Source organism: Orbicella faveolata, unplaced genomic scaffold (assembly GCF_042242905.1).
Source record: "Orbicella faveolata isolate gen_17 unplaced genomic scaffold, um_ofav_v1 contig_4, whole genome shotgun sequence".
In the NCBI taxonomy this organism is placed as follows: domain Eukaryota; kingdom Metazoa; phylum Cnidaria; class Anthozoa; order Scleractinia; family Merulinidae; genus Orbicella; species Orbicella faveolata.
In genome coordinates, this window is record NW_028301569.1 from 4737501 (window position 1) to 4763265 (window position 25765).

General features: G+C 37.6%; 2 protein-coding genes and 1 non-coding gene across 4 annotated transcripts in view; 2 read left to right on the top strand and 1 right to left on the bottom strand.

Annotated features, from left to right (window-relative positions):
• LOC110060512 (rRNA-processing protein UTP23 homolog) overlaps window positions 1-22190 on the bottom strand; it is a 34338-nt gene extending 12148 nt beyond the window's left edge. Inside the window, exons 1-8 of one of the 2 annotated variants that reach the window (XR_016203082.1) lie at window positions 22068-22190; window positions 21822-21911; window positions 20834-20980; window positions 19335-19409; window positions 18423-18502; window positions 17859-18041; window positions 5637-16789; window positions 4118-5415 (exon numbers count right to left, since the gene is read on the bottom strand). Coding sequence is in view for 1 of the 2 variants with exons in the window: in XM_089276215.1 (XP_089132341.1) it covers window positions 16700-16789; window positions 17859-18041; window positions 18423-18502; window positions 19335-19409; window positions 20834-20980; window positions 21822-21911; window positions 22068-22155 (753 nt within the window). In the remaining variant the exon portion in view is untranslated. Of the gene's footprint in view, window positions 1-4117; window positions 5416-5636; window positions 16790-17858; window positions 18042-18422; window positions 18503-19334; window positions 19410-20833; window positions 20981-21821; window positions 21912-22067 lie in introns of those variants that run through there. The other variant, XM_089276215.1, reaches the window with a different exon arrangement.
• A 23-nt stretch (window positions 22191-22213) lies between these two features.
• Window positions 22214-25477, top strand: LOC110060469 (translocon-associated protein subunit delta-like). The gene is made up of 6 exons (XM_020767252.2): window positions 22214-22324; window positions 22703-22821; window positions 23566-23640; window positions 24464-24553; window positions 24890-24952; window positions 25296-25477. Exons 1-6 carry the CDS (start codon window positions 22264-22266, stop codon window positions 25404-25406), a joined length of 519 nt encoding a protein of 172 aa, XP_020622911.2. The 5' UTR covers window positions 22214-22263; the 3' UTR covers window positions 25407-25477.
• Window positions 25092-25165, top strand: LOC149101132 (small nucleolar RNA SNORD61). Its single transcript, XR_016203288.1, has one exon. It is a non-coding gene; the product is annotated as a small nucleolar RNA SNORD61 (small nucleolar RNA).
• Window positions 25478-25765: the final 288 nt, after the last annotated feature.

The window sequence follows — 25765 nt, forward strand, 5'->3', positions numbered from 1 at the left end:
GTTTTGGTTTTAAGACACGAACGTCAGACAAGCCCAGACAAATCTCTGGCGCAACGGTTATTTTCGCGCCAAAAACACGGAAACCGGTCGGCAACGTGATCGCGTGCACAAGCATTTATCCCCTTAGAAATGACTATTGTTACTACATTTACTCTTTTTTCACACTAATTAATCCTGGTTTAACTCAAGTTGGCCTTTAGAGTCAAATGTTAACGTGCCGTACGTGAAAAATCTGCATTTTAGTATTAGCTGGACGCGAACACAGCACAAATACGTGCTGACCGCATGCTGGGTATATTAATGAAACAGTTTGTTTACGAAAGGTTGAATGAATGGCTAGGGGAAAAAGCACGCAAACTAAGCCGCTTTATTTCACTTTCGTGTTGTGATGACAAAAAACGAAACACACGTACGATATTAATCACGTGACCAAACAATAAAGTGCTTAAGTGGGGACTGTCCCTAAGCGTTTACAAATTCAGTCTAATTTAGTGATTGCCAAGGTCACATATATTTAATTCATGATTAAAACCGCGGAAGCGAACTGCTTTTATCAATCCACGCTTACGGAAATCCTTGCTTTTGTTTTCAGTGTCGTTGTCACAAAGTCCGCCGTACAGTTGTCACGACGGACAATGGAAAATGATTCGAAAGCAGATTAAAATTTGCTGCATTGCCCTCCCTCCAAAAAAATCAATCTGCCGAGGACGTGACATGCGAATATTCACGTGTATCCCTTTAAGAAACAACTACCTCTGCTCTGCACGGGTTCAGTGTTACATAACAGTAGCTTAAACACTCACAGAACTTATCCTGAGATCACGTACTCATTTAAGGTTGACATAAACACCCGTTGATTTTTTTTTTTCTTTTTGACAATATAAACATGTCGAATTAGCCAGCCAGTATCAACACGGAAATGCTAAACTGCTCCAAGGCGTCTAATTTTCCTTCGGTCCTCCGAAAAAATAAACGAAGCGCAAACTGCCTACAGAAATCTTATGTCTTTGTTTGTGTCAGATAAGGTGACATCACACAAATGTCAAAAACATCTACGTGGCTGTGAAGGCGGATATTAACCTTTTCACTCATGGAGTCAAAGCTGACATTGTACCCAGCGTGTCGATATATTCAAATAAAATTTTCCGAGCAGTACTTTCGTGTGGTGCTGTTTATTATGCTGTACAAGGTGGTGCTAACTTTAAATTCTGTGGATTGAAAGAGAATGAAAGTACACATGAAAGATCTTGAGTAGTACTTTAATATTTTGTGAAGTACTATTTATTATGCTGTTAAACGTGGTTTTAAGTCTGTGGATAGAACCCTAGTGTGTGACCATTCAGATGAAAGCTAATGAGAAGTACTTTCATGTGGTACTGTTTATTGTGGTGGTAACAAGGTGCATAGCTCTAACTTTTAAGCCTATGGAAGAAACACACTTGTAAAACAATCCAAGCAAAAGGAAACTGACCAGTGCTTTCAAGTGGTGTTACTTGATTTTAAATATTCCGCAAAATAACATTTGTTCGATTCATATTTTGGCATTCTGAGAGTCAGTATTAATTCTTCTAACGATGAAACATTATCCTGAATTGGAAGATTTATTCCGGTCCAGTGAACATAATCTGGAAGTTCAAAAGTCTATTCATGGTTGTTCGTTTCTCTTCGTTTTTCTTTCGGATTAAATTCTGGACTCAGGAAAGACCAAAGGGGACTGAATTTACATTGAAAATTCTATCCGAGTAAAGTCCAACCATCTATTTGACAATTTTCCAGAGATTTCACTGGAATAAGTGTCGACAGGCTTTTAACGCGATATTTAACATTCTATTGTGTTTGCTGTAATCTTAGTTTCCGTCGATCGGTTTTCACTTACCGATTTCAGTCCCTCAATCCCAGGGGAAATTTATCGCCTGATGACATACCTAGTGGGAAGGCAAAATCCATCAACGGAAGTCTTTACGGACAATTTAGCCAAGGTCAAACAGTCGTGTGATCGGGAGATAACTTTCAGAGCTCATGTATACTACACGTTCGGGCAATTGTCCAAGTTATCTCAACTCAGAAATGCACTGTAGATCGATCAACTCATCGATAAAATAGGCAAAGACACAAATAGGACTAATGCAGAGTAACAAGAACGAAACAGAAAAACAACAACAGAGTTCTACTTTTTCGTTTTATTTGATAGAAAGTCACAAGCTACTATGTAAAAAGAAAACAACAAAAACTCAACATCAAAAAACGATAGTGAAATCCCGTTCAGAAGTTTTCGCGCAGGAACTCTTTCGTTGTAAGACCGAGTCACTATTGCTTTGACAGGTTTATTCCTGTTATTTACATTTATTGTTAATAAAGAGATGAGGTACCCTTCAATTTAACAATAAAACGTTCTCACGGTAAGTTTATTCTTAAGTCTTACTAAATATCAGCTCAAAGACTTTCAAGATTCGTCTATAAAGTTAAAAGGGATTACCAAAGTGAACAATAAACTCAATTGTTTGTCCAATTTTAGACGAAAGAGAAAGCTTTCTTTGTTAAGAAATGATTGTTATAGTATTTGAAAATAAAAATGAAAATAAAAACGGAGGTGACAAATGCAACGGGGATGCCTTGCTCAAGTGTCTGTAGTTAAGCTTCGATTAGAAAATAAAAATGATTTCGAAAAAGAAGCTATGGCTGGATTTCCAAAAAAAAAGAGAAACAACTGATGTATCTATAGTGGTCTGGATTGTCAATGATTTTCTACACAAGAACTGACCACACTATTTTCAAAGAGTAATACTTCTTCTTAATAAAGAACAATAAAAAAAAAAGGTCCCTGACGAAAGTCAAGTTTAATCCCTCTCTTGAAATTGTCGCGAAAGTGGTCGGCGCGCTTTTTAACTTCTCACACAAAGACCAGCGCTTGAGTTTTCGAGAGAGAATGGCGATAAGCTCAGTTTTCTAGCTTTAATTGATACTGGGGTATTTATAAGCCTTATAATCGTTCATATATGGTAGAGCTTCAGATTCAACTCGGTCATATTTTGCCTTCTCCGTTGTCAACACCAATGTTAGTCAACTTTTGCAAGGCTTGTCAAAATCGTTATCAATGGTTCGATATTTCCAAAGAAAACAAGATCTTTCGTGTCATGCGATATCGATCTGTGAATGAACTGACAAAGAATGCGTGTTAGTCCCTTCGTTGACGAAAACAATATCTCTCTTTCGTTATTTTATGCTGTAAGGTCATGTTCGGACAGGCCATGAAATATATCAACAAAAGTTACTTTGTTTCGAGTCCCTCGATCTTTATCAGTCGTTTCCGTCGCGCCAAAATACGCCGGTCTTTCCCGCTATAAATAAAAACCTGCCTGATTTTGTTCGTAAATCTTAACTGGATTAAATTGTGACCTGCATTAAGCTAGAGGTTTTTGCCAAGAAAGTTCAACCCAATGTTTATACAAGGGCTCGAGAGACATTCAAGAAGTCTAGCCAATATTAGCCTGAAGGTAAAGAGACAGCGGGATTCTTATTTTAGCAACCGAAACAATGGAATCGAAGTAAAACGTATTTATTGCTGACAGGCAAGAAACACCATGATTCACTTTCTTACCAATATCACTTCATATCACGCTTCAATCTCCTTTGTGTTAGTCTTGATTTTATTTTAGCTGAACGCCGTACAGGACTGTGCAAAAATTAATATCACGGATTTTTAATAGCCAATTTTCTACGCAAACTTTATTTCAAAAGAATGACACATTCAAAGACGCATTCGACTGAAATCTGAAGAGCGATTTTTCCAGAGCAAGAGTGGGAAGAATAAAGGAAATCAGTATTGAAAGGCTTAGTTTACCTAAATTCCCTCCCTGCTAAGAGTCCTGTTATTTATAGTATTGATGGACGCGTGGGTTGTTTTCTTCTGCCATCGACGGATTAATGCACAAGAAACTGGAAACAAAGGTCTATTGTTTTTCAAACTAGGAGTGAAATTTCCTTCGACAGTGCATGGGATCTGAGGCGCTTTTCTCCCATCTGATTCAATAGCACATCGAAAACTACACTTTTAAGCTGTTCTGCGAACAACTGTTTCGTTCCAGAACTATTTAAAACCATAGTCAAACAACGATGCTCTCCTTGTTTATACTCTTTTATTATAAATATAAAAGATCTCTCTAATAAATTCATCGATGAATTGATGCAATTCGGGTTGACAAGCAGAAGCCCATAATGTACGGACTAATGCTTCAGTAAATAATTGCCATCAGCGGCAAATGAATATTACTTTACAAATCTGTCGCTCTTGCAGCGTATAGAAATATCATTTAGCTATTTACACATTTTTACAAAGGTAACTATTTACAAAAGTTTGATATTTACAAGAGTTTACTAAATATTGCCAAAGTTTGAATTAAATTAACGGGCGAGTTGCGTTGAGCTGTATCTAAATACAAGTTTTCTTTTGTCTTTTTGTACATTATAAAGTAATACGAGTTTGAAACCTGCCAAAAAGGAACCCACTTGAAAGATGCTTGCGGTTTCGTGATCACCGTGCATTCAACTGGGTTCTTTCGAGGCTGGAAGCCAACTCAGAACCCTTCAATACCAATCAACAAAAGCGATACATTTGCATTTGAAAGGCTTCGACAATAAAGAACGTGGATTGTTTGTTCTACTTTGTCACGACATCGATGAAGAGGATTTGTTTTCGTTTTTTCGCTCGTAGGCACACGCAGGAATTGTTCGCCAGCAAACAACACCGACGTGACTTCAAGCGAAACTCTTGTTTTGAAAATTTCCGGATGTTCATGTGTCAAGGTCGAGCGACTTTTTTTTTTTTTTCTAACCTTCCCGATAAGCGCGTGTCTTCGCAAAGAGCAATATTAATAATAGTTCCACGAGTCACAGTCTATCAATTATCTAATCATGCCAGTCAGCAGTGATAACGAAACGACACAATAACATCGATCCCTTAGGCGACAACGAATCTTTACAATGCAAGCTTAGCAATATACAGCCGGTGCAAACTATTCGAGATCAAACGTCTGCATTTGAATCTTACTGTCTCTTAGACGCCAGCGGATGCCTGTAATACAAAATCAAACCTTCAGTTCTGTAAAACGAAGTTCTTGTCCAACTACGCTTTAGGATGAAAAAACAGCAATTGACTTGCTTTGCCCTGTTGTTATGGAGAACGGATAAGTCGCTCCTGCGATTTCCCGAGTGCGGGCTTTAGTGGCTTTTAATCTTGTATTTGTCAACAATGAAGCGATGTAACACGATCAGCAGTCGATGGAAATCAAACACGAAGGCCAACAACTGATGTCATGTCACTCGAGGCAATCAAGAGTCATGTTGCGTAGTTTAAAAATAATTTCTTCGAGCGATTCGTTCCATCTTCGGAGAGAGCAAGCCTCTAAGACGTAAGATCTAGAATAAAGGAAGCACAAATTAATTTGACAATTTCGCGAGCGTAAGCTTGCTTAAAAAGATGCTTACGTAATGGAAATAAGATTTGGCGGGTTGCGTTAGCGTTCCCGCGCGACCTACAGAAAGCGACTAAGTTGAGTTGTCTGTAAGTATACAACAGATGTAATCGTTAAAAATATCGTGAAGTTGTAGTGCTGTTATCATCGAGACGAAGCGCTTACCTCGTTAATTTGTGTAACATGTAACTTCTCAAGTGTTCAGAAATTTCCAAACAGCTCTGCCGAGGAACACAACTCCAGCGACCACGCACACCGTCTTCATCGCTCCGACAACAATGTCTTGTTCTTTAACTTGCTCGGTTCTTGCGGAGGCTTCAAGGTCATCGGCGATCTTCCGAAGCTCTCTCCCAACTAAAATGCACGCTCTCCTACGGGTCGGAGATTCGTCTGTGGGAATAAGAAAAGCCGACGCCATCCAGAAACTTGCTCCTTGGAAGAAACTCATCTGTACTTCGGGACGATGGCTTTTTTTGTTGTGTGTTATGACGCCGCTGCCTTTTAAAATGGTCTAACGAACGCTCGTGCCTAACACACGACTTTATTGCCCTTTGTTAGCCCGGTTTTTGATTGACAGCACCAGACGGACACTGATTGGCTGACCGTTTGATGAATGCCAGGCCTTTTATTTTACGGTTGCTTGAACACAAAAAGGAACCCCCTTTTATGCTATATTTGTCAAATTAACTCATGAATTGTGTTTTCCACTTTCTAAATGTCGCCAAAATTATGAGCGCGACCTTGGTAATTTCCTATAGACCCACAGGTCTAAAGTAAACAATAGAGCGACGAGCCTGTACAAGACAAAACACACAAGATCTGCAACTAGAAGGGTACCTAGACATCAACTCAACGAATGCACTCACAAAAAAAAAATTTGATCACTTGAAACATTCGAGCAAATTTAAATGGGTTTCCACCGTGGGCGCACAACAGAGCAAATTACGAAAATACGAGTACCTTTATAAACATGACTTCAAATTGACGTGTTAAGTTTTAACATCATATTGTGGGTGGATTTTCGTATTAGATACGGTGGACAAACCACATGGAAGCTAAGACTTTCTTAAGTGTGTGTCTTAGGCAAATATAGATGGCATCTCGCCAAAATTGCCTGTCTTTCGTTTTGTTGAATAGAGAAAACGCAAAAAGATAAACATTGGCACAAACTTTGAACAAAGCAGTATTACAATACGGTCTCCGACCGCGACGTGATTTTTGCATCTTTATCCAGATCATAAATACTGAAGTTAAAATCCCTCCAATTCTTTTTTTTTTTTTTTTTAATATGTTTTTTGTGAAACAGTTGCGATCGGAAGAGAGTTTTATGTAAATTCTACACAGAATTTACTGCATTTAGGAAAATGTCATGGTTACGTTACGTACAATTATATAATGATGGCAATCTTCCAATTTCATTTCACCTGCGGAAAAGCCGCATGGAAACGTGCGGGGAAAATCCAATACAAAAAAGATCAAGACCTTTTAAGAAGCTTATTATAAACTCACTGAAATTCTGGGTGATCAGAGTTGACGCTTTCGTCTTCTGATATCAGAGTATATCATGCTCTTCGATGACGTTTGATGTTGCTACTTCGAAAATGAATAATCCCAAGTGTTTCGGCATGTGATGCTGTCGTGTGCTGATTCAGCACTCGCAGAAATTTGGCCACAACATAATCACACATTATTACGACACTATAACTCTAAAATTAGGAAAATTAGCCTTTTGTTTTCGTGTTTTGACCCAATAACTTATCTTCTCAGCCCTCGAAATCGCGGGGCAGCAGTACTGATTGCGAGAGGAAAATCAAAAACAAAACAAATTCAAACTAGGCACTCGATGCGAAAAATTATCTGTGTTTTGATCTCTTGAAATTAATATCACTTTTCAGAGTTTTCCCAGGTTAGAAAAATAGGCTGAAACAAACAAAATTAATCCAGGCATATTACAAGCTTTTAAAACGCAGCTACTTCGAGCGAGATCCGATTTACAACACCACAAAAGAGTTTCGATTACGACATATTTATCGAAATGTAACGAAATAAAAAGCAAAGACAAATTTGAACAAATTTAGCTTGGCTTCACCACACATATAGCATACGTGTTGGACTGCCACAAGATTACACTAAACCATAACAAAAACCCTTGTTTTCGTACCCTTGTCGGCTTAACATATTTTGACTAAACTTCAGTGGTTTGTTTTGTTTTCAAAGTAAAATCCCAGGAGATCACGGGATAAATTCACCTTACAATATCGATACGTTGTCCAGCAGACAGACAGTGAGAAAAACGAGAACCATCAGTTAAGGGCACTATGGCAAGATCTGCGAGTAAATAGCTTAAAAAAATGATGATAATACGAACCGTGTTGTGGTAGGTAACATCAGGTTTAGCTACGAAAAAATTCCCTAAAAGCCTCAGCTACCATTCTCTCATGGAACTTTCCATTCTAGACAACGAAACATCTCGAATTTATTTGCGGTTTAGTTTAAACCTGACAAATAACAGTTCAAAAGCGTGGGGGGAAGAAAACGAAAGAAGAAAAAGCCAATCAAGATGGTGCACTTAACGGGTTTCCTGAGTGTAAGAGCGCGAATGATGGCACTTGAGATTGGTTTGTCCTCACGTCAAGATTTGCTGAACTGGACATAAGATTATCTCATTAACGTCAACTTGTTGCGGAAGTGGGCAGGCGTTTCTGCCCGGCCATGTTATTTATCAAGAGCAGTGTTTTCGAAACAACGGAAGGTGGACAAAAAAAAGGAACAGGAAGACTATATACTGATGACGTGTAATTTCAGTATTGTTCGGCATGAAACAAACTTGATTCCAAAAGGGTTTTTTTGTTTTGCAGCCTTGGAATGGGTTTGACAGGCGAACTGAAACCAGTAAAAGTACGGAAAGGTTTTCACGTGTTTATATAATTGTGCATTTACAAACTGTTCTACGGAACGTTTTAATTTTCAAACTCCGTCAGAACTGAGCAAGTTCGAGCTTTCAAAGCTGCTGCTAACCAAAGAGGGCACACATTTTTTTCGAAGTGGGGACTGAACACATTTCTACAACGAAAACAACATTTTCGTCAGTGGGTTATCACGAGGCACGCAGAGGGTTTCACTTGCCTGTGACAGTTAAGTGTTTTGAACTTAAAGATTCTAGACGATAAAAGATGAGCAATATCGCTCCTTAAAGGGTAAAAGTCAGTTTGAAACCCCAGGCAATACTTTTTGAAAAAAAAATATACATATATATGGGACTTTCTTAAACTGAATATCTGCGTGTCCATTAAGAAGCCATTAAAACTATTACGAATCGTCGTTCCCGGATAAGAAAATGACTGTGGTTACAGAAAGTTTAGTAAACTGTATATATTAGCTGCTAGAGTATTGTTCTCAACAAGACAACGGATTTAATCAAAAACTGCCGGGAAAGCAATTTCAATCGTGTACTCAATCACTCGTTGAATAAACGTTTTTCTTTAAAGCCGACTGCCGTTTTGTCGCTGAAAGATGAAGGCGGGAAATTCGGCGTCGGCTACTCATAAATAAGATGAAATTACGGTGGTAAAATAGCGACAAAAAGAGCCGAACAGCGGGTTTAATTATCAAGAAAAAGGGATTTGAATACATTCACCAAATGGTATTTCAAGTGGGCAAACAACTGAGCAGGTGACAGCCTGGCGCAACACAAGGGCAGTCTTCTGAAAAACATTGCTCGTTGCCGCAATTCCAAAACAAGAATTGTTGTCTTGTGACTGCACAAATTGGCGGGTAGAAAATATTGCGGTTTTCTTTCACCACAGACAAAACTATACATCTATTGATAGCAAGAGATAAAACCTTTTAATTGTTTTAGTTTACTTTGTAAAACAAAAACAGTCGGGATTATAGGCTTTTTTGAAAGATAAGAGTATAAAACCAGCTCACGAGATATAAAACACTGTCCCTTCTTCATCAGTTCAAGTCGAGTCTTGTATCTTAATTATTCAAAGCAAGTTGTTGCGTTGTCTACGAGCTTACAAAACGCAATAAAGGTAACACAAAATGGATAGAGACATGTTGAATTTATGTTTGTAACATCGCTCAAGGCCAATAAAAACCTACACAAGCTAAGTTTACACAAACTGTGTTCATTGGAAATACATTTTACGGCTTTAATTAAAGTGCTTACGAAGCCCTGAAGCCATTTTACAGTCCACTGCCTCAACACAAAAGATGTTTATTTTGAAGTTGTTTTGACATATTCTGCACTCTGGAACATCGATATTTGACTGTGCAAATTTTTTTGTTGACTTTTGAAAACTTCCGACCACGACACGATAAAAGAGAGACTTGTTCGGTGAATCTTTGACATTTTAAACAGATTTCTTTCAAACTAGGCCTATATACCACAACTCTACATTAAAATCAGCCATGAGCGACAAACATTTGATTAATTGCTGAAAAAGACCGATAAGGAACAATTCTATTGTTTTCTTTTCAATGCACCGGAAATACATTAATTTCTTGCTATATTGTTTCGCCAGTCCTTCCTATCATCTTTTCCATAGATCTTCCACGCGAACGGAAATACTTAAGAGAAAAAGGGCTCTTTAAAGTAGTGTTCATAATCTGGATTAAGCAAATCACTAATAAACGATGCGTAATTTCTCCAAGTATTACCAACACTGTGAAGGGCGCTCAACTAAAATCATTTTCTTGATGTGTTACCACATTGCCAGGACTAAATGTCCGACAACATGGAAAGAGAATTAAACCGTTTGCATTTCCTTGAGGCTGCATAAACTGCAAGAACCTCACAAAACCCTGAGGCGTTTTTTAAATGATTCCTAATCTTGCCCGCAAACTTTCTTTGACGATCAACAAGCATATCGTGTGAAATATTACCATAAATGCTTGTTACCACACAACGTAACGCGATATACCGTACGTGAAAAATTCCACCGACAAACTTGCGGAAGAAATTCTAAAATTTCACAACTGCCATCCTTAAGCCAGTGTCAATTTCGAGACACTATTTTTTTTCTTGTTTTTTACACGACAGTTTTTAAGCCCGCTCTTAATCTGTCTTTGAACGTTGCTCAACGTCTTCATTTGTCATTTAAAGAGGTAGAATGGATTAAACCTTGCGCAGTTAAAGATTTCTGGCCTTTTCCGCAACGAATGAGGAAAGATATGAGAATAGCACAACCATAACATAACATTTCGTTGGCTCAGCGAATGTTCAAGATTTTATATCTCACAAGATAGAGGCTATACATAGTAGATACTGTCACAACAAACATTCCAAAGATATGACAATTAAAGTAAATTCAGCGCGTGCAAATGTACACGTGCCTTAAACACGAGCCACGCCAAATGACAAGCTGCGGAACATTAATTTTGTTTAGAGGGCGTAAAACTCCGAGAATAGTTTAAAAGAATAAATTAAAAAAAAAAAAAAAGAGGGAAAAACCCAGACTGAAACAAGGGTGAACTAGGAGCCCAGGGTCATGGGCTCCTGGGGCGCACCTATTTTGGCGATGTCGTGTGCGAGTTTGGGTTTCCTAAGTTTACTTACGATGTTTTCCTTATTTCTTTATTTTTCAATTTATATAATACTAAGCAATAACAAGATTTGGCTGAGGAACTAACTAACAACCACAAGAAACGAAGCTCTCTCTTGGTTCAATTCCAGACAAACAAGACAAGAGAAAAGCAAAGCTATATCATGAAAACGAAGTGTCAGCAAAGGAAACGATATTGGCTCACAGGAAACTAAAACTTGAAGTGAGAAAACAGAAACAACGAATGTAGCCAGGATGAGGGGCAGGGAAGGGAAAATAACCATTCTTAGACATAGTAACAAATTCTAATAGCTTTTTTTTATTGCTGAGATATTAGCTGGAAAGTAAGCAAGTTTTTCATGGCGACTAGAGCTCACGTGGAATGGAAACAAAATGGCCTTTGTGTGTGACAATTCAAACGAAAGCTGTTATGTAATAATTTCATGTTATGTAGTTTGTTTTCCAATTTTCTGCATTCTTTAATTTTTTCTCTCAGTGTACGGAGTTAAACTCATCATGAGTTCCTATGTACACAATAAATGGAGTTTCTGTTGGTCACGAGTCAAGCCAAAACAAGACGAAACACACAAAAATATTAATCTCCCAGCTGGTTGGATTGTTCAAAGGACTCAAGCTGTGCTATCAGTGTTTTGCTAATGAGTTCATCCTTCAAAATGAGTCTGTTTGTCGAAACCAGTCCCTAGAAGAAAACGGACCCATTGCGGTTGCAAAAAAAAAAAAAAAAGAAAAAAAGAAAAAAAAAAGCAAGTATATTCAAACTGTACGTCCTTAAGCGCCTTGATGGCAGCACGATTCTCACGTGACCCCATGACCTCAAAGCTTGTTTTCGAAAAAAAGCCAAAACAATGAAGCACAATATAGCTGTTATGAAACATCGCACGCAACAGGGAGCCCGCAGAAAAACAGCTGACAACGCAAATTAGTTAGCTAAGACTGAAACACGATACTTGGCTAATTTGACCTTCTGTTTAATCAGACAACAGTATATTTGGCAATTAGACGTTTTAAAAGTAACGAGTTTTTCCTAGGCCAAAAACGAAAACATTAAATCCGTGCCGGAGGCTTAGACAAGACAAAAATAAAACTGCTCTCGTGTTTCTCAGCAGTTTCTTTTCAATCACAGTCACGCGAATTGAACTCAACAGTGATATTATAATCTCTAGAAATTGCACCCTCAATAGTAAAACAAAACATTAATTAAAAATATATTTAATAACAAGCGCCCTAATGCGAAAGAATATCTAATGAATTCTGTGTTATTTTACATTTGTTTTCCATGACGCAATTATAAAATATTCCCAACGCAATGGGTATGAAAAATCTAAATCTACTGTCTGCCAGAGAAAAGATATGCGTCACAACACTCAACATCATTAAACCCACGCAGCAATGAGAGTGTTTTTCAGTAACAGTTCTTCCTTCCGTTAACTAACCGTTTCATGACAGTATTTCTTCGCTTGCACCGAAGGTCTAAACTTTGGTGATGATAGAAAATGTGTGTTGAAAACTTGCTTTTTTCCAAATTACGATTTGTATTTCCCTTTGACGTAAAACTTGCTTTGAACTTATAGACCGTATTTCCAGCTCATTATATGAAACATTCGCCAATCTAAAGCTTCACTGACAACTTTGTCCTCCAGTATCGACCCTTTAACTCCGATCAATTCAAACTCGCATTTCATTCTTTTCTAGATTCTTTAGCATGTAAGGAAATCTAAAAAACAAAAGCGATCTTTTCTCAGTCGTATTCTGGGCTTCAAACCTGCTACTAATAATATCACCCATTTATATGGTCACAGGACATCTTTCAAGGTCAAACTGCTATAAGGTATCTCGTTCAATATTTCGTATCGCTGGCACTCAAATTGTTGAATTTTGCGGTCAACATAAGTTCTGCGATTATCGATTAACAAACTGTAGCTACTCATCAGCATAAAGAACAAATAATTTTCTGATTTTCACCAACCCGAGGATAAAAATTTTCACCAACCATAACTATAGGACTGATAGAAATTTACGCAGAAAAACGTTTTCATTAGCCATGATTAAACGGTCATTTCCTTCGACACAACACTCTCTACAAAACCTGCTAGCTGCAAATTAACTTACTGGTAACATAAAAATCCTTGCCGAACCGCTGAAAAGAAATCTAGAATTCGTTCACATTATCAGATACCAAATTGCTAACTCTCTTCCAACCTATGGCAACCAAGTCAAAAATTCTCAGTACGAGTCCGCAGTGGTCAGAACTTCTGACTAAATTACCAAACTAAAATAAGTACGAACCTAGCTATATCAAAAGTGCAAACTATACATAACAAGATTGTGAAAATCAGAGATAAAGGACCTTATCATCTCTGGAAAAAAAAAGCCATCATCAAAGACCAAATTTTCCCAAAAAGATTAATAGAAAATGCATAGAAACAGTTGGGAGAATTTCAGTGTTAATATCGCCAAGAAACTTTCCTTGCCTTCTAAAACAAAATAACGGTAGTATTCGATGTTAACTACTCTTTTAACGTAAGACTTTTTTATCATGGGCGTTTGAAAAGCAGCGTTTTTGTTGCCACATTTTCCCTAAGTACACTTTAGGGCTCCCATTGACAACAGGAAGACAACAGGAAGACAGCTTGTCTAAGAGCCGCCATCTTTATAACTACTTAATTGTTGTTGAAAATTGTCATCGGCTCGATATCATGTCGACACAGCTATAATAAATGAAAAGTTCGAAAATTAAGTTAACTACGGCGACCTCAAGCTATCGACCAAATATAATATCAATAATTTACTCTCGAGCACAGACCGGTTCACTTTAATAAAGACCGTTTGAGCGCGCGGTGAAGTCTGAAAGAGAACAGGTTGTATAGTCCTTTATCATGAGCGAGATGCGAGACAGGTTTTTGCTCGGCTTCGGTTAATTTGTCTTTTCAAAAATAATGCAGTAGTGTTTAATTCATCTTGAATCTTGCATGGAATGATTGTCTTGTGTCGTGTTAACTTACAACTCCAAAAAGAGTACTTGAAAATTAATGCAAAGAAAGAAAAAAAATTGGCTGCGGCGTGAATTTCTTTTAACTGAATAGGCAGAATTTGCTGGAAACGATTACTGCAGGCTATTTTTGTGAACCAGATGTTAAAAATAACTTTTATGTATAAAAAATTACGAGACCTGATTCATGTATGATCTTTATTTAGACCCTGGGGCGACATGATCAGGCAAGCACCAAACGAAAAGAAAAAAACCGAAGACTGACTTTCGACACGACCGACCTTTGGAGCTACTCAACAGCGGCAATTCCCCAGCGGATGTTGAAGTTTGGCCAGGATTAAAATAAAAATCCAAATCTATAAATAAACAAGCACCGCACCGTTTTCATATATAAGGGGTGTCAAAAACTTGCAGCGGTACCCAAAGCCGTTGGTCTTGCTCTGACACGTGTGTATTCGCATGGAAAAAAAACAAACAAACAAACAAGGAAATGACCTCATTTTCTCAGATGAACTCACGAGGAAAATATTACATGCCTTGCCTGACCCACGATTAAAATAAAAGTCCAAATCTATAAATAAACAAGCACCGTTTTCACATAAAGGGGGCATCGAAAACTTGGAGCGGTACCCAAAGCCGTTGGTCTTGCTCGGACGCGCATTCCCATGGAAGAAAAAAAAAAAAAGAAAAAGGAAATGACCTCATTTTCTCATGATGAACGCATGGAGAAAATATTGCTTGCATTGCCAAACCCACGCTAAAATGATGATACTGTTATCATCCTAACCGCGGTAAGACAGAAAGCTGAACTCCATTTTAGTGTAAACGAGGAAAGTTCACCTGATAAAGGGCCATTAAGACTCACAAGGAAGGCGGCTTCATATATAGAATAATATTTCTATCTGAATGCGTTGAACTTTGGAGCTAAACTGAAAATACTATTCACGAAATTACAGCTGTCTGGTTAAACAGGTACTAAAAAAAACTATTACTTCCTCCAACTGGAAACCAAACGTTCAAAAGCCGTTATACTTCCGTCAACGACATTTTTCACCACTTAGGTACACGGAAGTAAAAGAAACTTCCAGACGAACATGCAATGCGGAAATAGATAAATATGGCACCTAAATCCACAAAACAAATATTATTCCTGGTACATCAGCAACAGAAATCATCTTGACCTAACACCATCACAAAATAAGTAAATATTATGCGTCGCTTCATTCTAACGTAACTGACTTAAAATATCAAGTTCCGAACATATTGGCGTGACAGTAACTGATTCTCTTTGAACCTTCAGATTGCATGTACATGTGTTCTTAAATTATGTTTTTGTTATTGAAGATAGGAAGTGAATTTGATAGTACATTAATACGTTTTGTAATTTCGCACGTACAGATTAAGCTAAAACGACTTAAATTACTGAAGACCAAAATACGTTTTAAAGTGAAGCATTTGTCAGAAGAAATTGACAATACGGAATATTAGCTTCAAACTGTATCATACATTCTAAAGAAAAATTACAGAACGTTCTCGTACAAAATCTTTGTGGTAAAACGGGAATTAGTCCACGTTGCAACAAGAAGTTCATAAAATTAATTTCACACAAATCGGAAGAAAACTTGAAAACGCCATCGAGTCAAATTTTTCAATATTGCAATTTATTTTCATCGTTTCCATCGGAAAATTAACGTCGCTTCCTGTAGAGGTTCTGTCATTAGCGCAATTACTGTTCTACAGAATTTACACAACCAGTATTGACGAGTATTGCATGACAATTGTTGGTGTTTTTCGTCTCTCCACTCCTCGCTTACATGACAATTCAGTTTACAGCCGTGAATACAGAAATTGTACAAGAGACTTTCAAACTTTATTCTGAGAAAAAAAGAGGTTTTTATTGTACAATGTTTCAGTGTATGTCTCACAACAATCTGCATGTGATACCGAACGACGCTGAATGCAATACTTTTTCTATCATTAAAAAAAAAAAAAGAAAGAAACATTTGATTATCTTTGTGATATTTTGCCCGGAAATGCAATACTTTTAATAGCGACTTCTTCCGCGTTCAAGTATTCGACTTTCGAGGACACAAATGAACAAAAAGTGTCGTTAAAAATCACGACAAGGGAAAAAAAACTGAATATTGAAACTATAAGCGTTAAACAAAAGCTAACAAATGCTCATATTGCCAGAACTGAAAATAGTCCCATTAAATTCCAAAAGTAACGACCCCTTGCGAAAATCCAAAAGTAAGGACCTCAAATATAGTTTCACTTCTTGGAAATTAACAGCGAGAAGTAACAAACACTAGGGGCTTCATGTTACTCTGTTCTGATGTAACTCATTTCAACAATCTTTAGTCCTTTTCGTCTCTGGTCTAAATAACCGGATTTCGTATTTTTGTGGTAATTGAATAAAAATAAGAATAAACTTGTTCTTTAGGCGCTCGGTTTATTCTCACAGTTGATAAAGTTATACCAAGATATAGCAGCGTTGGAAAATCACAACATAACGAGGGCCGAAACTTTCGGAACTTTTAGGCAGGAAGTTTTCTGTGAGCACAAAGGCGAAATTGTGGAATCATAATATTCCAGAAAAATGTCACTCCGAAACTATTGCACATTTTTGTAATAAATAACACCAGCCTACTAATAGAGTTCTGCCGACCTTATGAGGCACTTGCAGTCACGTGTTCCCGTAGAGCATCTTGCACGTGTGACGCCAGTTTCCTCCGTTTTCTTTTACGAATTCGTTTTTTCTACAAGAAAGAAAGAAGTATATGACTTTCATCATAAGACAACATCGAGTATCTTGTATCACTATCTGATTAACATCTTGACCAGAAATCCAGTTAACGCATTTGTAAGTCGATTAGAAAACGCTAACTCATTCTATGGTCAGCAAAATCTTGCTAGCACATTTCAAAGTCCGCCAGGATGCGTGGGCTCCCTCACCCTCATATTCTCGGAAATCCCGAATCCGTTTATCATCCCCCGATAATCTGCGGTCATTTTTACACACCCCGGAGGTATAACACCCCTTCACATGAGACATAACGCCCACTATCTCAAGGTAGGTACAATTACACACCCACACGGGGACGAAAAAGACCAATATAAAGCTACTAGAAGTCAAAACTACACTTATCTGCCCTTCGTTTCAGGCTTTCGCAAGGGCTTGCGTGCAACGTGTTCATTTTCTAATCTCGCATCTATTCTACATCACAGCGCAAGCAATTGCACGGTTTTTCAGTCAGACATTTCACATGGATGACTTCTAGATTAGCTGGGAAAAAACAGTCATGTATATAACTTTCTGTAGATTTGTCTGAGGGCTGACAGGGGGTAACGCTTGCAAGAAAAATACAAAGAGCAAATGCGAGGGAATCTAAAAACGTCACTGGTACATAAAAAAAAACCATCTCGATAAAATACAAATATTTTGAATAGCCAAAAGAGCTAGCGTTCCCTGGGCTAAAATTAGGATTTCATACCTGCCCCCTTTTCCTTTTTGCCACACAGTGTACTTGCCCTCAACCCGATTTATATGCTGCTAAAATGAGAAAAACTCTCCATTCGTAAGGGAATGTTCAAAACGAAGGCTATCGTTTGCCAGGTACCGTAACTCGAGTTAAAGAATTTGAACAATTCAGAACTCAAGTTGTACAAAAATAGTTTAATTCTATTGTACACTTTGAATTGGTATACTTCCAAAATCGTTGTTGATCATGCAATGTATGTCCCTTTAAGCTGATAATTATGACATTCTTTTTAAAAAACAAACAAACAAACAAAAAAAAAACAAAAAAAATCTAAACAAGATTCTACCTTGGTATCGTCGCTAGCTGAGTGTTTGTCGTCCTTTTTCCTCTTGCTTTTCAGTACCGAGAGTGGATTTGGCCCCCCCGGTCGTTTTCGTTTACGGCGTGGTTTTAGTTCTGTTGTGGAGTCGCTCAGCTTTTCTAGCGTTTCTTTTTCATGTTTAGAAGGTTGGAGACGAGACATTTCAACCTTAAAATAAGAAAGAAAAAAAGAGTCCAGAGGAGAGATAAAGTACTGTAGGGGAACATAACGTTCGGAGAGACCATGGACTGTCCCAAACTTTCCAGTCAATGGGAACCAATCAAAGCAAGCGCACTAACATTAAAAAGATTCTGTCCTGGGTCAGTCTTTGAATTGTGTTCTCAGGTAATAAGCTTCACTCTCAGAGTACATCTCTTAACTACTGCAGGCCAGGAGTACAAATGGTCCTGGACAGGAGAACCATTTGTCTAGACTAACTTAACAAGATACCAGGAAAATTGAAGTTGGAAACTAAGCGCTAGTGTGGTTAGCCACTTAGACATGATAGACATGATAAAGAAGTCATGTTTCTTACAGGAGATAACAAACCTTTTCAGATGCTTGATGGGATGTGGTTGAAGGTTTCTCAAGAAGTATTGTGTTGCGATTTATAAAGAGAAGAGGCACACCTGCAAAATAAAAGTTGTTCATGATTACACCTGTTTACCATACCCAAATTCGCAATTAGCCAATCAGAAGCCATGTCTACTCTCCTGACATCCTGCATTATAATCCATCAAATATTTTTGCCTGTGCGCGATTGGTGGGATGGGGAGATGAGAGACCCTGGCAGTGAGGTTGAGTGAATTATGCCCCAGCTAAAACTGGGGAATATCTGAGTGATATTTCCCAAGTTTCAAAACTGCACCTGTTACAAAAAATATTTGAAGGATAATAAACACAAGAGTCTCCATTTGGCATCAAAACGTCCTTGGATATTTATCCTTGGACATTATCTGTTCCTAAACTCACAGTTTTCCTCAAGCTTCGCTCTCAGAAAACTGTTCGTTTCTCAGAAAAGGTAATGTCCATGGAAAAAAAACTGAGCATATTTTCACACCAAATGGAGGCTATTGTTTAGACAGCTGTATATCAAGTCACTAGTACTGACCTGATATGGTTATGGAATCATGGCCACTTGGCCAAACTTGGGAACAGTACATACCTAATCGTACCTGTTCTGGTATGCTTCTGTGGCATATCAGGTTTGTTTGGTTTTGCCATGGGAATTTTAGCTCAATCAAACTCCCTGATATGCCAACAAAGGGTACCAAAAAGGTACGATTAGGTTCAGATATTATGCCAATAATTATGCTTTTTTAAGTCAATGTTTGCCTTAGTTTCAGAATGTGATCTGGTACAAAGCATTATCTACCAACCTGGAAACTTATTGTAGCAGAAGTTTAACCAACATGTTCATTCTCAACAAAATAACAAATTGTGCTAACTACATGTACTTGCCTGGAACTTTCTGTAAATGCCTTCTCAAAGTTCTATCCTGTGATGCAACAAAGTAACCATTTTGGTTCTCAGTTCCTTTGATAAACAAGCAACTTGAATGTTAATAATTAACAATTATGGGATGAGGTTGAGGAAAATATTGTGATTTGTCTGTAGAAAGCAGATCAATTCTTTGCCAAAGGCCGAGGTAAATAACTGATCGGCAAGACACTGACAAAATGAAATCACAATACTGTATTTTCTAATAACTGCGTTCAATGTTAACAGCACAGCCAAGATCAAAATTTTTAAGTCTAATTTACTCTCAGTGCTGTTTTATGGATGTGAAACTGGTGAATGACTATAGTGGACGAGAAAAAGCTGGATGTGTTCTTACACAAGAGCCTTTGTTGGATACTAACAATCTACCAGCCAATGTGCATAACAAACAAGGATATTAGAATAAGAGCGGGCACTGAGCTAATAAGGGTGCAGGTGGCAAGGAGGAGATATACATGGCTAGATCACATCCTTAGAATGGATCATTATTTACATCCTTGAATTGCACTCACATGGGTGCCAGAAGGCAGAAGAAATCCATGTCGACTTAAAGAGACATGGAGGAGTACAGTGGAAAGGGAGCTTAAAGAAGATGTAATATTCAGAGAATCATAGGACAGCCTGGAAGCAATTAGAGGAAAAAGCCCAATTCTCCACTAGGAGAATAAAACAATGACGATGATGCATGGGCAGACAATTCTTTGTAGGCAATTATTTGCAGGTCATGTGGTACAGTGTAGGCTCTCGATCAGTGACCAAGAAGAAAAAAAAAAATGCATTGAATTACAATAAGGGGTGTCTTGCAGTAAAGTGTAAACTAAGGCACATGCAGAGATTAGACTTGTGGTTTCTCTGGGCCCAAGAGATCATCTATATAGCAGAGAGGGAGAGGGAGGTGCCTGAATGGTGAGGTTTCACTGTCTATATATCTATATATCTTATGTGTTATTTTCCACCAGCTGATTAAAACAAAATAAGTGGAAAACGTTTTTCTTACTGCTAGGGCCTGGGGCTAATAAAGGTTCTGTGATCTGAAGATGGGCATCTGTTATTGTTGCAGTCTGCCATAGTCTGACCCCACCACCCTCCAACCCTTTAGAATACATGTATTTAGTCTTTTTCAGCACTTTTTTTGAGATTGTGACTGTATCATTAGTGTTGTCTTTTTGGCTCAAGACTGTATGTTTTATGGAGTTTATTTTTAGCATAAAGGCCAGGCTTGCGGCGGTCAGCATGGCATGACTCCCAGTGGTGCGTAAAAAGCTTATTTGTCAGGATAAATATGGGTTATTGAACAAGTATGCGGTCAAGACGGCTGGATATTGGCCAAGTTCTTTTTTTGCATGTTTATCTTTATGGACAGAGACTCCGTCTCAGTCTATATAATCACAAAAAAAAAAAAAAAAAAAAAAAAAAATGAGGCCACCAAGGCCAATATCCAGCCATATCTTATACTGTACCTATCATACTCATGATACATTCTGCAGCAGGGACAGCCTCTTTATGATGGGCACATTTTCGTAGCTGGAATCTCTTTGCAATCAACACAGCACCTGCCAGCTGAGGACCAAGAGCTTTGCCTTCTTCTATCACACATCTTGTTGTCACTTAATTTAAGTCAAGTTTATTCAATGTCACAAATGACCACTATAAAGTTTTTAATAATTAAATTCCAAGCTTTACTATTGAGTCCAACATACTGGTGATTTGACCAGAAAATACATGTACAGGAGTTATTTCCTTTGCATCAGGAAAAAGTGATGGGAAAGTGCAAAGGATTTGTTTGAGCATAAAATAGGATGTTTCTCCAACAAGTGTTTTTTTTTTTGTGAATTTTGTGTGTTTGATACCCTGTACAAGTGATCTTAGAGGTACAAGTATCATTTTAGTCTATCATCAGAAATTATGGAATACATGTACCCTCAGAGTTGCTTGCCTTTTCTTTGGAATACATGTACATGTAATCCTGGAAGTAATTGGGTTTTTTATCTTTTCTTGCTACTGCATCAACTATTACTGTTTCGCTATTGTGTTTTAGAGTGAGGATTTTAATCTTTTGCTTTACATCTGGGTACCACTGGAGATAGCATACAATTTCTGAACAGATTTTCCAGAAAAATTACTGTTCCAATCGACCAATTTTGACATATTAAAATTCAGCCTAACACAATAGACCTCAGCATGAGGCTCTGGGGAATAAACCCCACAAACTCTGTAGTAAATAACTGTTATTCCCTCAAGCCAAGTACTGAGGTCAATTGTTTTACACTGAATTTTAAGATGTCGAAATTGGTCTATTGACTTTCAACTGAAAATTTCGGATGTTTCGGTTAACTGGTGAGTACCCACACACAACTCAAAGGAATTTTAAATTGCCAAACTCTTTAAGATACCTGTACATGTATAACAGCTTGAGGACAACAAGCTCATATAGGCATATAAGGATACATAACTGAATAGATCCATCTAAGTATTTTGGTAACTGTTCCTTGATATTGATTTTAGTCTGCAATGCCGCCTGACAGAAAGTACCATCAACTGAAGAGAGAACGACATAAAAAATAAGTTAGTACAGTTGCACGTGGATCAGTCAAACGCACTAACTCTTTCAGCGATTGCAAAGGACACAAGCTCCAAAATGCCACCAAACTGCAAAGTGTTATGAAGGAAGTGATATTTAATACCCTTACTTACCTAATATTTGGTAAGGCTCAAAGATCCCAAAGGAATTCTTGAACAAAGTCAGAAATTTTCTTGCATGCTTTACTCTTTTCACCTTCATTCTTCCAAACTCTCATAAAAACCGCTGATAGGTTTGAATCACGGCTCAAAAAGTGAATGCCACGTGATCTCTACTATTCTTTCTCTTCGAGCGTGGACGCGGCACAAGATGGCGGCGTTGTGCGTGTTTCTCTCAGTTTTAGCTCTTTTTGCACCTCTAAATACTCTTGGTAAGCCGTAAATAACGTATACAGGAAGATAAAGTTGCTCTTTAGGCTCAAAGAGTAATTCAATGCCTATATTTTGCGAGTTAATGGTAATTTTTCAATCCTTTTGTTTCACACACGAGGCAGCGATTTATTGGCTTATTTTAATCTTGAATTTTTTTTTTTTGGATTTTTACTACTCATTTGGATCTTTCAGTGGTCTATAGACTTCATTGATCAAATTTATTAAGAAAATGACTGCATTCTGGCTTTTTTGTATATTTTTGAGCCAGAGGCTCCAGAGAAAGATCATTGTCCTTTCAATTTGTGCATTTGTCACAAAAAAATCTCAACTACTTTCGATTCATCTTAGTGTTGGGATTATCTTTCTCTTGAATTCAGGTGATACTTGTGTTGGAGCTAAGCCCACACCAGAAATCTACTCCACAAGGAACATTTTGCTGTCTTCAGAAAGTGTATTTATTGTTGAATTTTCCCTCAAATGCGACAATAATGCTAAGGTAAAGGAATGAATGTGGAAATGAGTGTGTGGAGTAAGGTTTAAGATTTGTTTAAGCTACTGGTACAGTAGCTGTCCAAAAATGTTTTTAACTGTTTGTTGGTATGAAAAATCTATTTGCAAGTCTTTTGGATCCTTGAAATTGTTGCTCAAGCAAGAAAACACATACAATTTTAGGTATGTTTATCGCCTCAACCTTCACTAGCAAAGTGAAAAAAGAAAGCCAATTTTTGCAGGACTGTTCAAAACCAAGAAACTTCATACTGTTTGTAGTATTCATTTTGTAGAGCTTGACGGTGTAACTTGTGTACACCTAAGTATTTGTGTAGACTGTAGGTCAATGCTTGAAACTGAAATGACATCATTCCAAAGGCGTAAGTGATGAACGTGAATCAGCTACCATGAGTGTATGATTATATTTTTACATTTTCTGATATGTCTTTGGAATAGGCTTGTCTAAATTAACAATATGAAAGAAATTGCTGGTGATAACTTTGATTGTGCAGTTGAACCCTGTTGTCCTTAACTCTTAAATGTAAACTTGGCATAGTTTGAGTTTGAAGTAGCTGATAGCTAGTGTGTGAAAAAGTATATCCAAGGGACAGTGAGTTGAATTCTAGATAGCAGATAGTTGAGTAAGTTTGAGATAGCAAGATTCTGCTGTAGTGCCACAACACCACAACATCACATTAAGTTTATTTGTAAAACTAATATATTTTTTCCCTTTGTTTTGTGTTTAAACTAGGAGTTAAACTTGTATGCTGAAGTGAATGGGCGAGTTTTACCTGTAACAAGATCCACAGATGATGCAAAATTCCAGGTCAGTTTAAGGCAGAATGATATCCATACCATTCTGTAATTTCAGAAAATGCTTTTGTCAGATCCAGGGGTTTCTTTTCTTGTTAATCTGGTACAATAGAATGGTTGGTGGTTGTTGTCATCAATGGTTTCAGCAGGCTGGTAACTGGTTTTCACAGGCAGGCAAAACTGTTTCAACTGAACTTCTTTGTAAGAAACACTTTTTGCCAGATGGTCAAACCAGGTGTGCAAAATCTTCATTGAAGCTGGTCAACTTGCCCATGGGCTTAATAAAATTCCTGGTCAAATGCCTTGTTTAAGTTTCAGCAGTAACTGCTTTCTTTTTGACAGTAATTTTCAAGAAGCCGTATCTTTCTATATTGTACAGTGATATCTTCCAAAGACTTGTGATGAATGTGAATCAGCTACCCTGAGTTAGCTCATGATTACACTTAAATGTATTCTGATATGTCTTTGGAAGACTTCAAGGTGTCATGTACAGGTACAGTGATGATATCAATTTTCATGTAAAACACAAGGAGTTTCCAAGGCCACACAAATTAAACTGTCACAACCAGCGGTAACCAGTTTGTACAATGGTATTTCAATGAACATTTCATTGTATCCAATTCTTTTTAGCCTACCCACAGAAAACCAATCTATAAGGGAAGAAATGTTGCTAAAGAAAAAAAATGTTGTTGATTGCATCACAATAACTCCTCTTGCAATGTTATAAAGTTGCAGCCTTTTTGCCCAAACTGAGACAGATCCATTAAACACTTGAATGAACTTTAACATCATCATTTTCAAAATGACAAAGTGTTGTTTTCCAATGTGTAACTTAGGTCAGCTGGGCAGAGGAACACAAAGAAGCCAAAGCTGGTATCTACAAATTGAGTTTTTATGATGATGAAGGATATGCTGCCTACAGAAAGGTACCTAGACAACAAAATTCATAACCCTCTATTTAAACAAATTGTTCTGAACATGTTGGTTGGGGTGGGGGAATTGTTCAACTGGGGCATAATGTAAGTATAAGGGCAAGCCAGTATATGATGACTTGTATAATCTGTCAATCCAATGAGAATGAATGATTACAAAATATACTTCCTGTCTGATTACTGGGACTTGCTCAGTTGTGCTTTTTTGTACATAACAGGACTGTTCCTGTTGTGGATTTTGTGTGTTATCCACTGTAGATGTACACTGTAAATGGTAAGATCATTTTTCTTCTGTGACTGATTATCTTTTTTGAATTACTCTTGTTTTAGGCACAAAGAAGTGGTACAGTAAGTGAGGCAAAGGCTTTGTTCACAATTGACGTCAACCATCCGGTGAGAAGTGTACATGTATTTGTACAGTTCATTGTTTTGCGAGTAGATACTTAACAATCACCACATTAACCATAAGTGTGTCTGACAAGGCCCAAGAGAGAAGGATCCAAAATATCAATTTTAGTTTCTACCCAAAGACTTTATGATGAACACAATCGCTACCATGATGCTGACTGTGATTAAACACTTAATCCTCTAAGAAGTTCTGAAATGTCTTTGGGTGAGCTAAGGAATTATTGAAAATGATTGTACTGCAGCTCGGGCACTCCACAAGTTTTTTTTTTTTTTTTTTTTTTTTTTTTTGTCACAGTATTGTGTTTGACATTAATCATTTTATTTCCAGGGTGCTGGTCGTGAGGGACTTTACGTTCAAACTGAGTTCATTGCCGTTGTAGCAGCATTGTTGATATGGTGGAGTGCCAACAATGTGAAAAGCAAACTACAAGAATCATAAATAACACATTTTTAAACTTATCATGTCTAGAACACCTTTGTATTTAATAAAATTGAATGCAAAAACATGAACGTGTTTTGCGATTGTGTAGTCTTAGTTTTAACAATAAAAATTTGGTAGGTGTTGCATAAGATACAAAAACTGTGCCACATTTCCAGCAGCCTCGTGTAAGTAAAATTCAGTCTCAAATATCAATCATTCATTTGACTTGAATCTAAATTTGAAAACCAGGTCTTGCATTTGCCTAATTCCTGTATGGCTTTCTCCCAGGCCTCCATGGTCAACTGATTGACCGCAGCAAAATTTTGAGGCAAGTCTTGCTTCATATATTTTTGTCAGAGTAGGACACAGAGTTCACG